General features: G+C 45.7%; 1 protein-coding gene across 4 annotated transcripts in view; it reads right to left on the reverse strand.

The window, feature by feature from the left end:
* Positions 1-15,927, reverse strand: part of CA3H20orf96 (chromosome A3 C20orf96 homolog) — a 24,590-nt gene extending 8,663 nt beyond the window's left edge. For 2 of the 4 annotated variants that reach the window (XM_023251364.2, XR_002741009.2), the window contains exons 1-4: positions 14,906-15,927; positions 14,590-14,638; positions 13,895-14,012; positions 4,280-4,392 (exon numbers count right to left, since the gene is read on the reverse strand). In XM_023251364.2, the coding sequence (XP_023107132.2) occupies positions 4,280-4,392; positions 13,895-14,012; positions 14,590-14,638; positions 14,906-14,925 (300 nt within the window). In that variant the 5' untranslated portion in view covers positions 14,926-15,927. Of the gene's footprint in view, positions 1-4,279; positions 4,393-4,873; positions 5,071-13,894; positions 14,013-14,589; positions 14,639-14,905 lie in introns of those variants that run through there. The other 2 variants (XM_045053776.1, XM_023251366.2) reach the window with 2 other exon arrangements.
* Between the last annotated feature and the right edge of the window lie 1,214 nt (positions 15,928-17,141).

The following is a 17,141-nucleotide window of genomic DNA, read 5'->3' on the forward strand; positions in this document are numbered from 1 at the left end:
CTGGAAAACCAGACTTGTGATTCCTGATGTCTGTCTTCTCACGACACCAAGACCAGGAAGTGAGTGGGCTTAAAGCTGCGAGATGTGGCCAAGCCCCACAGTGATTAAAAGCTGGATGTAAGGTTAAGGTCTGGACACACTTGGTTCAAATACCAAGTCGGCCACTTACGACCGCAGGGAACCTGGCCAGAGGCGTTAGCCTCCGAGAGCCCTGCTAATATTTCTCAAGGTCAGGAAACATACTTGCTTCAGAGAGCTGCTGTAGAAAACACAGGCGGTAACGTTCACAATCAAGGCCCTTGGCGGCAGTGCCTGGCACCCAGTGTGACTCAGGAACAGGAGCTGAAACTATCGCCACGGGCTCGAGCCCTCCACCTCTGCCATACCTACATGCTCTCTTCCTCTGTTGTTCCTCGTTTCTCGGTCCTTTACTAGAAATCACCCTCTCCTGGCCCTCGGCTCCCATACTCCTCACAGAATGAGTCACGGCGCAAACGTACAGAGTATTATTTATCACGTGCCCAAAACTGTGCTAAGCACTTCACATGCTCAATTTCACTTGGTACGACCATCAGCCTCATCTCCCAGAAGCCCGCCGAGCCAACGTCGCCGGGGCTGGCCTCAGGAAGCTGTGCTCCCCGCACATACCCACCTCCCAGGGGATTCGAATCGACTCGAATTCATGACCTCTGCTCTAGAAATGGATCTTCCCTGGCCACCAGATCTAGTGCAGAACCCCTGCTTTGTTTCCTTCCTGATCCTCACCCCAACCTGTAATTATATCTTTTTCTTATTATCTTATTTTTCTTACTTCTCGCCTGCCTCCCCCACTAGAATGTCGCAGCCAGGAGGGCGGGGGCAGCCATGTGTCGTCACAGCTGTAGGGCACAGCACATAGGACAGTGCCTGGGGCTCCACAAGTATGGGCTGAATAAACTGAGGAGTAACTATTCTTTGGGGTTTTTTGATCCATTTATTACAGGTCCCCCCCCCCCACCACAGGGTCAGCTCCATAATAGAACAGGTTCTGAGTGCTGTGTTCACGGCTGTGTCCCCAACACCGGGGATGGCGCCTGGCACATAGTTTTCCCTCTCTCAAATGTAGAGGCATATTGTCCTGAGACTGAGGGGCAGAGTCAGGATCCTCTTCTGTCTCCGAGAGCAAATCGACTGGGTAGTTTCCACTCCCTTCCTGTTCCCCCCCGCCTTGTCTCCATGTCCATTCTCCACACAGCAGCAGCAGCCCAAGGACTCCTGTGAAAACGTAGGTCAGATCATCTCCCGGTTCTACTCAGAACCCTCCAGGGTCTTCCTGTCTCACTCAGCATAGAAACACAAAGCCCAGGGGTGCCTGGGTGGCTCAGTCAGTTGAGCGTCCGACTTCAGTTCAGGTCACGATCTCACGGTTTGTGGGTTCGAGCCCCACGTCGGGCTCGGTGCTGACAGCTAGGAGCCGGGAGCCTGCTTCAGATTCTGTGTCTCCCTCTCTCTCTCTGCCCCTGCCCCGCTCATGCACGCACTCTCTCTCTCTCTCTCTCTCAAAAATAAAATAAAAACATTAAAAGAAAAAAAAAAAGCCAGAGCAGGGAAAACAGAGCTGCAAACAAATCACTGCCCATACCCCTACTCCCACTATCTTTCCTCATCTCCAGCTATACCAACCTCAGGACCTTTGCACTTGCAGTTCGTCTATCTAGAACATTTCTCCCTCAGATATCACTTTAGCAGCCTTCTCTGACTACCCTGTCTGAAACAGTGATAGCCACTCTTCCTCTGTGCCTCTCTAGCCCCTAACCTTATCTTTACACTTCTTCATTACTCTCATCATCACAGCACATATTATATATTTATCTGTCTTGTTTGTTGTCTGTCTCCCAAAGTAGAATGTAATCTCCCTAAGGTCAGAGGCCAGCCACATGACTGGTGAATCCTTAGAACAGAGCCTGGCACATAGGAGGCATTCAATAAATATTTATTGACTAAATGAATGAATGTTACGAGAGACAACACTAGGAACTGTTTAGGAGCCCAGGTTTCAGAGCCAAATTGTCCAAGTTCTAAAGTCAGGATGAAAATAACACTAGAGGGGTGCCCGGATGGTTCGGTGGGTTAACCATTGGACTCCCGCTCAGGTCATGATCTCATGGTTCATGAGGTTGAGCCCCAAATTGGGCTCTCTGCAGCACAGATCTGGCTTCAGATCTTCTGTCCCCCTCTCTCTCAGCCCCTCCCCCCCTCAGAAATAAACAAAAACAGGGTGCCTGGGTGGCTCAGTCAGTTAAGCAGAGAGAGACAGAGCACGAACAGGGGTGGGTCAGAGAGACAGAGGGAGACACAGAATCCGAAGCAGGCTCCAGGCTCTGAGCTGTCAGCACAGAGCCCGACGCGGGGCTCGAACCCAAGAACTGAGAGATCATGACCTGAGCCAAAGTCGGACGCTTAACCGACTGAGCCACCCAGGTGCCCCAAGCATTGGGTTTTTTATTTCACTCAGGTAATGATCTCACAGTTGGTGGGTTCGAGCCCCACATCGGGCTCCGCACTGACGGCGTAGAGCCTGCTTGGGATTCTCTCTCTCCCTCTCTCTCTCCCTCTCTCTCTCTCTCTCTCTCTCTCTCTCTCGCTCTCTCTCTCTCTCTCCTTGCCCCTTCCCCAAGCACACACTTTCCCTCTCTCTCTCAAAATAAATAAACTTAAAAAATAAATAAATAAATAAATAAATAAATAAATAAATAAATAAAATATTTTTTAAAAAATTTTAAGAAAGAAAATAATAGGGGCGCCTGGGTGGCTCGGTCGGTTAAGCGTCCGACTTCGGCTCAGGTCATGATCTCACGGTCTGTGAGTTCGAGCCCCGCGTCGGGCTCTGTGCTGACAGCTCAGAGCCTGGAGCCTGTTTCAGATTCTGTGTCTCCCTCTCTCTGCTCCTCCCCTGTTCATGCTCTGTCTCTCTCTGTCTCAAAAATAAATAAATGTTAAAAAAAAAAAAAGAAAGAAAATAATAAAACAATAACAATAAACACCAGAAATATGAGTTCCTCCTTTAAGAACGCTGGGCCACCTCTGAACCTTTTTGCAAAACTGAAGGTTAAAGGGAAGAAAAGGTTTCATAGCATTCTTCCTTATTTCTTTATTTAGTAATTGTTCACTGAGCTCTTAAAAACTTTCTCGAAACAAACTGAGGGTTGATGGGGGGTGGGAGGGAGGGGAGGGTGGGTGATGGGTAGTGAGGAGGGCACCTTTTGGGATGAGCACCGGGTGTTGTATGGAAACCAATGTGACAATAAATTTCATATATTGAAAAAAAATAAAAAATAAAATAAATAAAATAAAAAAATAAAGCAGAAGATGAACAAACATCTGAAATGTATTACCATTTATTGATAGCCAAATCCATGAAATTTCATGGGGAAAAAAAAAAAACTTTTGGAAAAAAAAAAAACTTTCTCGAAGAAGTTAATAATTCTTCTACGGTATTTTGTAGTATTTATAGTATTCAGTATTCTAGTGTCTTCTATGGACACAAAGACTCTTCTTTTCATCATTTCAAATACTTTGAAACGTTGTTCTGAAGCCATAGAAAACAATGGACGGCGAGAAAATTACTTATCTAAAATTGTATCAGAGGTGTGAAAAATGTACTAGTAAGCGTCTAAGCCCTGCTTCAAGGTGCATCGTATTCCACGAGAGGTTCATTTACTAGAAATGTCTTAATGGACAAGCCACCAGATTGTGTTCCTCATGCAGTGAAATAAAAAGCGATTCTGATCATTTTCCTAGTCTTTTTTTTTTTTTAATTTTTTTTTCAACGTTTATTTATTTTTGGGACAGAGAGAGACAGAGCATGAACGGGGGAAGGGCAGAGAGAGAGGGAGACACAGAATCGGAAACAGGCTCCAGGCTCCGAGCCGTCAGCCCAGAGCCCGACGCGGGGCTCGAACTCCCGGACCGCGAGATCGTGACCTGGCTGAAGTCGGACGCTTAACGCCACCCAGGCGCCCCATCATTTTCCTAGTCTTAAACACAAAGGCAAACACTTTGCTTAAGTGGCTCTGGTACTACCATTTTCTGGCTATGTGACCTGGTACAAGTCCTTCATCGCCTTGCACCTCAGTTTCCCCATCTGTAAAATGGGGGTGACGATAAGCATGCCCATGGCATTGCTAACGAGGAAATGAGCCCAGCATCCACCAAATGTTCAGTGCGTGTTTGCTATCGCTGTCCCCCCACCCCTCTGCCCCCATCCTGGGCCCCGGTGCCTGTGGGAGGATGCTCCTACCTTCATTAGCCGGATTTTGGCCTGTGCCTTTCCAGAGTCCAGCTTCTCTCTGTGCATTTCTTGTGGCTGCCTCAGCTGGCTTGTCATCGACGTGGCGGACTTGGAATGCAACCCTAGGGCATGCGACAAGGCAGAGAGGGAGTAAGGATATAGGCAGGCCTAGGATCAGGTCCCAGTACCATCCACTGAGGTGGCCCAGGCCCCAGCCCCACCCACTCTCGACCTTATAATATGTGACAGTGAGGCAGAGCATGAAACTCACATCTATCAGTAAGCTCCCAGGCCTCACTTTGGGCCTTGATGTAAGGGACAGAGAAGTGCAGGAGACTTCCCCGTGACCCTGGGCACGGACAGAGGGGAGGAGCGAGAAGAGCAGCACAGGAGACGGCCAGGTGCCCGCAATCTCTCCCACCAACCTGGCCGGTAGCAGAGTCAGACAGGGCGGGGGTTAAGGGCAGGAACTAATCAGCCAGACAGCCTGGGTTCGAATCCAGCAACACTGCTTTCCACTAGCCCGTGAATTTGGGCGGGTCACATGACCTCTCTGTCCCTCAGTTTTCCCACCTATAAGATAGGAGTGATCATCATGCCTACTTCATCGGGTTGTCGTGAAGATTAAATGTTATTCTGCTTTAAAGTGTGTCGAGAAGTGCCTGATCCATACTCAGTGCTGAATGTGCATTTCTCGTTGTCACTGCTGTTACTGATGACCTGAGGATTGGCATCAGAACCACAGCACCATACGAAGGCACAGGAGCTGTGCAAAACTCCCGACTGGCTGTCCGAAACACCTCTAAAAGCTGTGGCCCTGCCAGATAAGGAGTATACGAAAATAGTTCCGATCAGAATAAGGCATTTGGAGGACATGTGCTCAGAACCCCTGCTTCCTCACAGCGTGTCATGTGCCAGCCCGGGACAAATCACCCAAATCAAGGCACCTGGGTGGCTCAGCCGGTTGAGGGACTGACTTCGGCTCAGGTCACGATCTCATGGTTCATGGGTTCGAGCCCTGCATCGGAGTCTCTACAGTCAGCACAGAGCCTGCTTTAGATCCTCTGTCCCCCACTCTCTCTGCCCCTCCCCTGCTTGTGCTCTCTCTCTCTCTCTCTCTCAAAAATAAAAAAAAAAAAAAAAAAAATCACCCAAATCATCATGAATGCTGTGGCCACATTCTCGTCCCCGCTCCCCCCACCCAAATCCCTACTCCAGGTGCAACCCATTACAATTCAGAAAAATATTATTTCTTCAATGCATCGACACAGCTAACCCTGGAAGATGTTAGCATTAACTGCTGAAGTGATGAAGTAAACTACAATAATGTTGTGTTAAAGTTATGAGTTATCTGTATACGCCGGGTATTTAATTGTAGTGTTTAAAAGATGGAATGATTAATAGATTAATATTGTGGTTCTAATTTAAAATGTGTAAATGAGATTTTGATTTAGATTTGTTTCAAATTAAAAGTTTAAGACGTTCTTATTAAATGTGTATAAATTACCGAAACATGAGAGGACATAAGATTACCCATATCTCGAAGTTTATTTATTAGATGTACAAGCATTATTTAAATGCTCGATGGTCTTTGTGAATCAGACAAGCGAACTCTTTGAAAATGAAAATTCAATATATGAAATTTTAAGACGTGGCTTAAAAGAATTAGGGGAAATTAATTAACCAACTTCCCAAATCCCCCTTTGTAGTGTTTGTAAAATTATTAGATTAGTAAGTTGAACTCAAATAGTTAGGGAGATTTGTAGCTTTAATAATGACAATTTAGGGGCGCCTGGGTGGCGCAGTCGGTTAAGCGCCCGACTTCAGCCAGGTCACGATCTCGCGGTCCATGAGTTCGAGCCCCACGTCGGGCTCTGGGCTGATGGCTCGGAGCCTGGAGCCTGTTTCCGATTCTGTGTCTCCCTCTCTCTCTGCCCCTCCCCCGTTCATGCTCTGTCTCTCTCTGTCCCAAAAATAAAATTAAAAATCATTGAAAAAAAAATTAAGAAAAAAAAATAATGACAATTTATTTTCATTAATGGCAGTAGCCCTGATATATCTTTTTTATTTTTTTTTAATTTTTTTTCAACATTTATTTATTTTTGGGACAGAGAGAGACAGAGCATGAACGGGAGAGGGGCAGAGAGAGAGGGAGACACAGAATCGGAAACAGGCTCCAGGCTCTGAGCCATCAGCCCAGAGCCTGACGCGGGGCTCGAACTCACGGGCCGCGAGATCGTGACCTGGCTGAAGTCGGACGCTTAACCGACTGCGCCACCCAGGCACCCCTATCTTTTTTATTTTTAATTAAATTTATTACTGGGGCACCTGGGTGGCTCAGTCAGTTAAGCATCTGACTTCGGCTCAGGTCATGATCCCAAGGTTCATGAGTTTGAGCCCCATATCGGACTTGCTGCTGTCAGTTCTGAGCCCACTTCGGATCCCCCGTTCCCCTCTCTCTCTGCCCCTCCTCTGCTCACACTCTCTTGCTCTCAAAAATAAAATAAAACATTAAAACACACACACACACACACACACACAGATCTTCTGTATCCTTAACCCAGTCTCTCCCAATGGTAGCGTTTTGCAAAATCACCTACAATATCAGAACCATGAAATTGATGTTAAGACAGGCAAGATATAGAACATTTCCATCACCGCAAGCATAGCTCATGTTGCCTTTTTTAAATGTTTTGGTTTTTTTTTTTTTTTTTACCGTTTTATTTATTTTTGAGACAGGGAGAGGCAGAGCATGAACAGGGGAGGGTCAGAGAGAGGGAGACACAGAATCTGAAGCAGGCTCCAGGCTCTGAGCCATCAGCACAGAGCCCGACGCGGGGCTCGAACTCACGGATCGCGAGATCATGACCTGAGCCGAAGTCGGCCGCTTAACCGACTGAGCCACCCAGGCGCCCCTCATGTTGCCTTTTATAGCCATACTCTCTACCCCTCCCCTTACCACCCTCCCCCAGCCTGTGTCCCTAACCCCTGGTGATCACTCATCCGTTCTCCATTTCTACAATTTTGTCATTCCCAGAATGCTACATAAATGGAATCGTAGAATATATAACTTCTGGAATTGGCTTTTTTTCACTCAGCAAAATTCTGTGGATTCATCCAAGTTATTGACTGTGTCAACAATCCTTTCCTTTTATTTTTGCGAGAAAGAGACAGAGCACAAGCAGAGGAAGGGCAGAGAGAGGGAGGGAGACACAGAATCTGAACAATCCTTTCCTTTTTATCAATGGATAGTATTCCGTGGTATGGATGTACCATAGCTTTTTTTTTTTTTTAATTTTTTTTTCAACGTTTATTTATTTTTGGGACAGAGAGAGACAGAGCATGAACGGGGGAGGGGCAGAGAGAGGGAGACACAGAATCGGAAACAGGCTCCAGGCTCTGAGCCATCAGCCCAGAGCCCGATGCGGGGCTCGAACTCACGGACCGCGAGATTGTGACCCGGCTGAAGTCGGACGCTTAACCGACTGCGCCACCCAGGCGCCCCTACCATAGCTTATTTAACCATTAACCATTAAAGGACATCTGGATTGCTTCCAGTTTGAGAGTATTATGAATAAGGCTGCTATGGAACATTCATGCACTGGTTTCTGTGTGACCCTAAGTTGTCACGTCATGGGAATAAATGCCCAAGAGTGCAGTTGTTGAACCGTGATGAGAACTGCGTGTTGGTTTCATTAGAAACTGCCCAAGTCGGGGCGCCTGGGTGGCGCAGTCGGTTAAGCGTCCGACTTCAGCCAGATCACGATCTCGCGGCCCGTGAGTTCGAGCCCCGCGTCAGGCTCTGGGCTGATGGCTCAGAGCCTGGAGCTTGTTTCCGATTCTGTGTCTCCCTCTCTCTCTCTGCCCCTCCCCCGTTCATGCTCTGTCTCTCTCTGTCCCAAAAATAAATAAATGTTGAAAAAATTAAAAAAAAAAAAAAAAAAAAAAAAAAAGAAACTGCCCAAGTCTTTTCCAGAGCGGCTGTAGCATTTTACATGCCCACCAGCAACACATGCATCTTTTCCTCTTTGCCGGCATTCGGTGTTATCACTATTTTTCATTTTAGCCATTCTGAGAGGCGTGTGGTGACAAGTCACTGTGGTGTAACTTGCACGGCCCTAATGGATAATGATGTCAAACATCTTTTCATGTGATTATTTACCATCTGGATAGCCTCATCAGTGAAATATCTCTTCGTGTCTTTTGCCCATTTGCTAACTGCATTGTTCTTCTGTTGAGAGTTCTCAATATATTCTACGTAGCAGTCCTTTGTCAGATGCAGTTTGCAAATATTTTCTCCAAGTCTGTAGCTCGTCTTTTCGTCCCCTTAACAGAGTCTTTCACAGAACAGGTTGTTACTTTTGATGATATCGAACTTCCCCATTTATTTCATTTTTCTTTTATGGATCAAGCTGTTGGTATAAAGTCTGAGAGCTTTTCACATGGCCATGGGTCCCAAAGATTTTTCTCTCCTGTATTTTTTTTCCTAAAAGGTGTACATTTTTACATGAACACATTTAATTTTTATTTCATTTTACAATTAATTTGGAGTTAAGTTTTGTCTAACTTCTGAAACTCAAGTCAAGATTCTTTTTGTTTTTCTTTCTCTCTCTCTTTTTTTGTTTTTTTTTTTTTGTTTTTGTTTGTTTGTTTTTTCTTTTTGCCTATGGATGTCCACTTGCCCCAGCACTATTTTTGGAAAAGGCTTTCTTTTCCTCCACTGAGCTGTTTTTGCACCCTTGTCAAAAATCAACCAGGCATATTTATGTGGCTCTATTTCTGGTTTCTCTACCCTACTGATGTAGGTGTTTATCCCTGCCCATTCTATGCTGTCTTGATTACTGTAGCTGTATAGTATGCCTTAGTATCAGGTAAAGTGATTCTTCCCACATTATCCTCCTTTCTCAAAATAGTTTATTCTAGGGCCTTGCTTTTCAATATAAATTTTAGAATAAACCTATGTCTATAAAACACCTTCCTGGGATTTTGATAGGAATTACATTATACATAGAAATCAAATTGGGGAGAATTGGCATCTTTACTATGCTGAGTGTTCTTTTTTTTTTTAATGTTTTTATTTATTTTTAAGAGAGAGAGGGAGAGAGAATCTTTTTTTAAATTTTATTAATTTTTTTTTTAATGTTTCTTTATTTTTGAGATACAGAGCGTGAGTAGGGGAGGAGGAGAGAGAGAGGGAGACACAGAATCTGAAGCAGGCTCCAGGCTCCGAGCTGTCAGCACAGAGCCCGACGTGGGGCTCGAACCCACAAACTGTGAGATCATGACCTGAGCTGAAGTCAGATGCTCAACCGACTGAACCACCCAGGGGCCCCCCACTATGCTGAGTATTCTAATTGTGAACATAGTATGTCTCTCCATTTATTTAGGTCTTCTTTGACCTCTTTCATTAGCATTATGTAATTTTCAGCATATAAGTCCTATACATTCTTTGTTAAGTTTATGCCTAAATATTTCAATTTCTTTGGATTATAAATATATTTTTAATTTTGGTTTCCCCATACTCATTGTAAGAACATAGAAATGTGATTGATTTTTTGTGTACTTGTATTCTGCAACCTTGACGAACTTACTTATTAATTCTAGTTTCTTTTAGATTTAGTAGATTCCTTAAGATTCTCTACATAGACAGGCATGCCATCTGTAAATAAAAACAGTCAAATCATTCTATCTGACTCATCTTGGTGTTGATGTCTGTCTTTTCTCCTTCATGTTGTGATTTTCCTTATTCTTGGTATGGCAAGTGCTTTTGTCGTATCCTTGATGTTTATTTTTAATGCTTATTTATTTATTTTTGAGAGAGAGAGAGAGAGAGTGAGCAGGGAAGGAGCACAGAGAGAGGGAGACAGAAAATCCCAAACAGGCTCTGCGCTGTCAGCATAGAGCCCGACATGGGGCTCGAACTCACGAACTGTGAGATCATGACTTGAGCTGAAATTAAGAGTCTGATGTTTGAGGTGCCTGGGTGGCTCAGACGGTTGAGCGTCTGACTCTGGCTCAGGTCATGATATTGCGGTTCACAAGTCTGAGCCCTGGGTCAGGCTCTGTGCTGACAGCTCAGAGCCTGGAGCCTACTTCAGATTCTGTGTCTCCCTCTTGTCTCTCTGCCCCTTCCCCACTCATGCTCGCTCTCTCTCTCTCTCAAAAATAAATAAGCATTAAAAGTTAAAAAATAAATAAAATAAAAACATTTAAAAAAAGAGTCCAATACTTAACCAACCGAGCCACCCAAGCACCCCCAAGTTTTAAATAATACTCTGGATCCTACTTAATCTTCATTTTAGCAGACAGTCCATCCCCTGTTGAGACATAGCATACAGGCCAGATGACTGCTCACCCCTTTAGCAACCAACCCACGTTATTCTTTCCAGTTTTCAAAGTCTTCTTATGTTTGTTGTGTTACATCTAGGGCTTTTTTAGTTGCAAAAGGGAGGAACAAGAAGGAATGGGGTCATCCCGTCTTGGGGGAATCAGCTGATGCATCTTGTTGAAGACACAAAAGCTGCCCTCAAGGACATGACTTTGCTTAAGACATTTTACCAACCGAAGCCTCAGTTCCTTCATCTGTAAAATAGTGATTTTATCTCCCAGGTCGGAAGGAATGCATGAAGTGGTGACCTCCTTGTACCCGTCTATCTCAAGTGTATTGAAAGTTTTGCATTAAAAAACATTTTTTCATAAAAAAATAAAAAAACGGGGCTCCTGGGGGGGCTCAGTCGGTACACCTTCTGACTCGTGACTTCGGCTCAGGTCATGATCTCACGGTTTGGGAGTTCGAGCCCCATATCGGACTCTGTGCTGCCAGCACAGAGCCTGCTTGGAATTCTGTCTCCCTCTCTGTCCCTCCCCTGCTTTCTCTCTATCTCTCTCAAAATAAATAAAAATAAATGTAAAAAAAAAAATTTTTTTTTTAAAGTTTTGTGTAGTTACATGTTTGAGGTTGGGACTCTATGCAGCTGGAAACCCAATCTGTCTCCGTCACCATAAGTCAACAACACTCAGCCCAATTTTGGGCACGTGGGTACTCAGCAAATGGATGCTGCTGAATGAATACATGAATGAATGAATGAATGAATGAATGACGCCTCTGCAACAGAGCCTAACATAAAATAAGTCCTCAGCAAGTGGTAGCTATTTTCATCATTGTAATTTACACAGAGGATTTCACCGGGCGTAAAGCAGGAATCTCTGTAGCGGGGGCTGTGAGAGGTAACCTAGATGGAATTGCAGGAAGGGAGACAGGAACACCAACTCAGGTCCATGTTTCTCCGGTGCCCACAGACTCTCCATCGACCTGTGGTTAAGACTGTGCACCCTGGAGACAAACTGCCGACTGTCACAGCCTGGCCCTGCCCCCTCCTACCTGTGGGACCTTGGAAGTTACACCTGTCCATGCCTTATCTAGAAGAAGAGGTGATCGTCACAGCACCCACCTCACGGGGTTGTTGAGAAGACTAAATGAAGTGATGTGGGCAAAGTGCTGAGAACAGCATCTGGCACATAATAAGTGCTTGGCCTGTGTTAATTACTCTGGTTCTTACTGTGGTTGTATGTTACACATCTCACTGTCTCCCCAGTGACAGAAGGAAAGGAGTTTCCCTGTGGATGCTGTATGAATAGATCTAACGCCAAAGACACAAATTCTGTCACTACCACCAGGCCTTGTGCTCAGCACTTAACATCCAAATCTCTTGACAGGGGCGTTTTAGATACATTGGAAAGGAGGATTTGTGGTTCTCACAAACACTGGGGGACCCGATGGGCATCTGTGGGTGGGGGCCACGGGTGCTCGATAGATAGCCCCAGAATAGGACAGCCCCACAGAACACAGAATTCTCCTACTTCCTGCATGACTCTCCAAAGCCCTATCAGACACTGATGTAGGTAAAAACCATATTTATAATGATCTGATCCCAGAACCTGACTCTCTTTCACATATAAACACAAAGAGGGGGCACCTGGGTGGCTCAATCGGTTAAGCGTCCGACTTCAGCTCAGGTCTGATCTCACAGATCGTGGGTTCAAGCCCCGCATCGGGCTCTGTGCTGACAGCTCAGAGCCTGGAGCCTGCTTCGGATTCTGTGACTCCCTCTCTCCGTCCCTCCCCTGCTCATGCTCTGTCTCTCTCTCTGTCTCTCAAAAAATAAATAAACGTTAAAGAAAAAAATTTAAACACAAAGAGTATTTTGTAGGGGTTTATGGTAATGCTGAATTTTCCAAGAAAGCAGCTACGATCAAGGGAAGATTGTGCTCTGTTTTGTTAAGAACTTTACCGAGAGAGGGGCATCACTTTGGAAATCGTGACTGCAATGAAAAATCCCTCTGGACATTTGAGTCCCTAACATCCCACCACGCGTCAATCTGCATTTGCAACTCTTACATTCACTGTGACTCCGCATCTGTGAATAAGCTTCTACTTTGTCATACATATCTTCTAATAGAGTTCACCCTGAGTATTTACATACTAAAATAGAAGTTATTTAACTATAACCAGCTTTCCTTTTCCTTTTCCTTTACTTTACACTGAGGGCATTATATTAATTTTTAAAATTACATACATAGGTCAATTATATTATCTATGAAGTTTATCTCAGATACTAAAGGAATATTACAAAATATTTGTTATTAAAAGGAATGTTGGGTCTGAGAAGGGTGAGCAACAATGCTTGACACAGATCTTCTCATTTAATTCTTGAGGCCATCCTATCAGGTCCTCATATTACAAATGAGAAAACTATGGGGCGCCTGGGTGGCTCAGTCGGTTGAGCGTCCGACTTCAGCTCAGGTTATGATCTCGCGGGTCATGAGTTCCTGCCCCGCGTCGGGCTCTGTGCTGATGGCTCAGAGCCCGGAGCCTGTTTCGGATTCTGTGTCTCCCTCTCTCTCTGCTCCTCCCCCCCACTCATGCTCTGCCTCCCCCTCTCTTTCAAAAATAAATAAAAAACATTTTTAAAAAAATGAGAAAACTAAAGCTCAGAGAGATGAATGGCTTTTCCAAGATGGTAAAGGGCAGAGCCAAGAAGTGAACCCAGGTCTGCCTGAGCCAAGGGCCTGAGAACTCCCTCAGAAGGCATAACAACAATGTGGTGGAGATTATCCTGAGTTGACCAAACCCTGTTTTCTTGGCCTCCTGGACACACAGCAGGACATTTCTCCTCTTGTGGTTATAGGTAATCATACGACTGAGCTACAGGCACCGGAACATGAGCGGGAGTGATATGTATCACTTCAAGTCTAAAAAAAAAATGTCCACACAATTACCCGTATCCTTGCTCTCTCTCTCTCTCTCTCTCTCTCTCTCTCTCTCTCTGAGTGCAGAAGTATCTAGCAGAGGACTCCAAGGCCTCACAAACTGTCAGAGCCACAAGGCTGAAGAAGCCTGGATCGCTGAATGACCATGTGGACAAGATTACCTCCTCCCCTGCAGATCCACAATTGTTCTTTGACGGAAATGAGAAATAGGCTTGAATATTAACCCTTGAAACTTGGGGATTGTCTGTTACCGCAATTAGCCTACTTTAATACAGTTGATGTCACCAAAGGCCGAGGGCATACACGCTGTCCCGTCTCCCGTCCACATACCAGCCCTCAAGGGTTTCTGCCCACCTGGCGGGACACTAGTCAAAGCCTTCACTCTGCTCTTCTTGTGGCCTCTGGATTGTAGGACTGGAGGCAGAGTAGATGGCTTGGTTTTCTGCTTGGACCGCTGCCAGGGAACATAATCCTACCAGATACAACACAATCAGTCACACAGCCTGATGGGTTCAAATCCCAGCTTCACCCCTTACAGATATCTGTGACCCTGAGCAAGTGACTTTACTTCTCTGGGCCTCAATTTTTCTCATCTCTAAACTAGGTCTAATTATAAAACCCACCTCCGCAGGTTGATGCGAGCAGTCCAAGGGATATTTGTGAAGCATGTGGTAAGAGCTTCAGAAATGCTAGCTATCACTTTTTTATCAGCCAGCCAGAATTTACTAAGCACATCCAGGCTGTGAGGTGCTAAGAACTGTGAGAAACAGAAGGCATGGAAAAGACCCAATAGAAAACCATAGTAGCGATCAGAGATAAATAAGAGAGCAGTATAAAATACCCCCACGTTCCGATAAGGTGATGAGAAAAAAACAGGCTCCGAGAATTGCCCTGGGATCCTACAGCAACTGTGTGACACAGGCAGGCCTGGAATTCAGGTCTCCAGACTCTGTCACCCGGGACAGTCACAGCCTGGGGGTTCAGGGCAGGAGGGCTGCAGGCCCAGGGTCAGCAAGCCCCCATCTGCTCCTTAGCGCTCCCGGACTCACCAGAATCTGGAAGTTGTGGACTGTGGAGCGAATCCCAGAGCGGTTGGGTCTGGAAAGAGTTGGGGCGGGAAAGAACGTCCATCACTCCCAACCCATGGACTGTAACAGCAAACGTGAACAGGGTCTCCCAGTTCACTACCACTGGAACGCGCGGGCGCTGGCCGGGAGAGCCCGAGGGAGAGGCGGGGCTAGGGAGATGAGGGCGGGGGGAGGGGCGGGGTCAAAAGACAACCAGGCCCAGACCAAAAGAAACCGGGGGCGGGGGTGGGGGGGACGCATGCGCACTTCACCACCCATCGATGCTCCTTTTACTTACTTTGGAAAGACATGGGCCATTGGGGAAAATGGAAGAAGAGTCGTGAGTCCGCGGGGCTCTGATCTCTTGCGCTGCCTATTTCTTCGGCTTCTGCAACTCTTTTGTCTGAGCGTGGACCACGTGGTAACCTAGGCCGCTCAAACTTTCCAACGAGACCGGGCTGTCCGTCTCCAAGGAAACGGACGCGGACTACCGAGCGCCTTGAGGGACTAACCTCTCAAGGAGAAACGTAGCTCGCCACATTCTGCTCAACTGGGTTTTAAATACCATCCTTCAGCTGGCCCCAGCCATCATCCTAAAGAATTATGTCATGTTTCTCTTCTCATCAAACCTCCATCACTTTCTTCTTCATCCTTATTCTTGGCTAATGAGTTTGCTTCCTATTTCACTAAGAAAAATCCTGGGGATCAGTAAATTCACGGTTTCGTATCATCTCATGAAGCCCCCTAATTGCCTCCCTCCTATGACCGTATGAACTGCCTGTTAAGACCGATTCCTACAACTGTGCACAGAATTCTACCCTCCCTCATTGTTCTCTGAGATACTGCCCCAGGAATTTCCACCTTTCCACTGAACCTGTCCCTGTCAAGGCCACCAGTGTCCTCCACTGTACTAACACCACAGTCACTTCTACTCATCTTTCTTGACCTATCTGTAGCATTTGACACAGCGGATCACTCCTCCCTTGAAACACTTTCTAAACTTGGTGCCCAGGAAACCACTCTCTTGAGTGGCTTCCTGACCCCTTCTCTTCTCCTTTGCTGGTTCTTCCTCTTTTCCCTTTAGAGTGTCTCAGGGCTAGAACCCAGCCCTCTCTTCTTTATCCACTCACACTCTATTCACGTTCCCTTCCAGTCTTGTGACCTCAGATGTCATCTCTACCTAGATGCCTCCCAGACTCGCATCTCCAGCCTCTACGCTGAGTTCCAGCCGCATACATCCAACTGCCTACTCAGCATCTCCACTTGGGTGCCTAATAGGCAACTCTGACATGCAACTCTTTCCCCCAACTCAAAATGGCAACTCTCTTCCTGGAGTCATCCTTGACCCATCCTTTTAAAAAATATATATATATTTATTTTGAGAGAAAGAAAGCGAGCAGGGGAAGGGGCTAAGCAGGCTCTGCACTGTCCACACAGAGCCCAACGCAGGGCTTGAGCTTACGAACCTTGAGATCATGACCCGAGCTGAAATCAAGAGTTGGATGTTTAACTGGCTGAGCCACCCATGGGCACCCCTCCCCCTTGACTCATCTTTTGATTTACCTCTCACCCCACATCCAAGTCTGTCAGCAATACCTTCAAAGTATATCTGGAATTATACTGCTTACTACCACCTAACCAACCTTTAAAAAAAAAAGTGCAATGCCAGAAGTCTGTCAATAAGAACCCAGACTGAGGCGCCAAACTGACCAATTCTGATATCCTTCCATGGCAATAATTTGCCAGAAATGAGTAAAGTCTCCCCTCTGTAGATGGCCTCAGTGCCCATCTGGACGGAGTTTTTCAGAGTACCTGCCTGGCCCCTGTAGCTCCTGGTTCAATGATCTCTGCAATAGGCCAATCTGACTGCTAAGGAGAATGGCTGACAATTTCTAAAGAAATTCACTGAGAAATATAAATTTTCAGTCTTTTACCCAACTCTTAGGGAAGATTGCTGACAGTGATAATCAACAAGAAATAAAGCTAAAAATGACCAAAAGAGACTACAGGAATCTTGGATCTGCAAAATTTGACCTGAGAAAAAGGGAATTGATGGAAGGAATGGCCATACACGTACCGACAAAATCTTACAATATAAGATGTGGTTAGTAAAATTTCAGATGGAGCCAGAACCCAATCCACAGGTCAAATCTTTTCAAAATACAAACATTTCTTTGTAGTCAGAAATAAAACAAATATGCTTAATATATGTTTGGTTAGATGAGAGGTCCTGGATAGTGCAGTAAGCCAAGAAGAACTGTTTTTAAAAAAAAATTTTTTTAACATTTATTTATTTTTGAGACAGAGAGAGACAGAGCATGAACGGGGGAGGGGCAGAGAGAGAGGGAGACACAGAATCGGAAGCAGGCTCCAGGCTCTGAGACATCAGCCCAGAGCCTGACGAGGGGCTCGAACTCACGGACCGCGAAATCATGACCTGAGCCGAAAGCTCAACCGACTGAGCCACGCAGTCGCCCCCAAGAAGAACTGTTAGATCTGAACGGAAAGACCAAAACCTTTGTTATTCAGACAAT

This window comes from Felis catus, chromosome A3 (assembly GCF_018350175.1).
Source record: "Felis catus isolate Fca126 chromosome A3, F.catus_Fca126_mat1.0, whole genome shotgun sequence".
Classification (NCBI taxonomy): Eukaryota; Metazoa; Chordata; class Mammalia; order Carnivora; family Felidae; genus Felis; species Felis catus.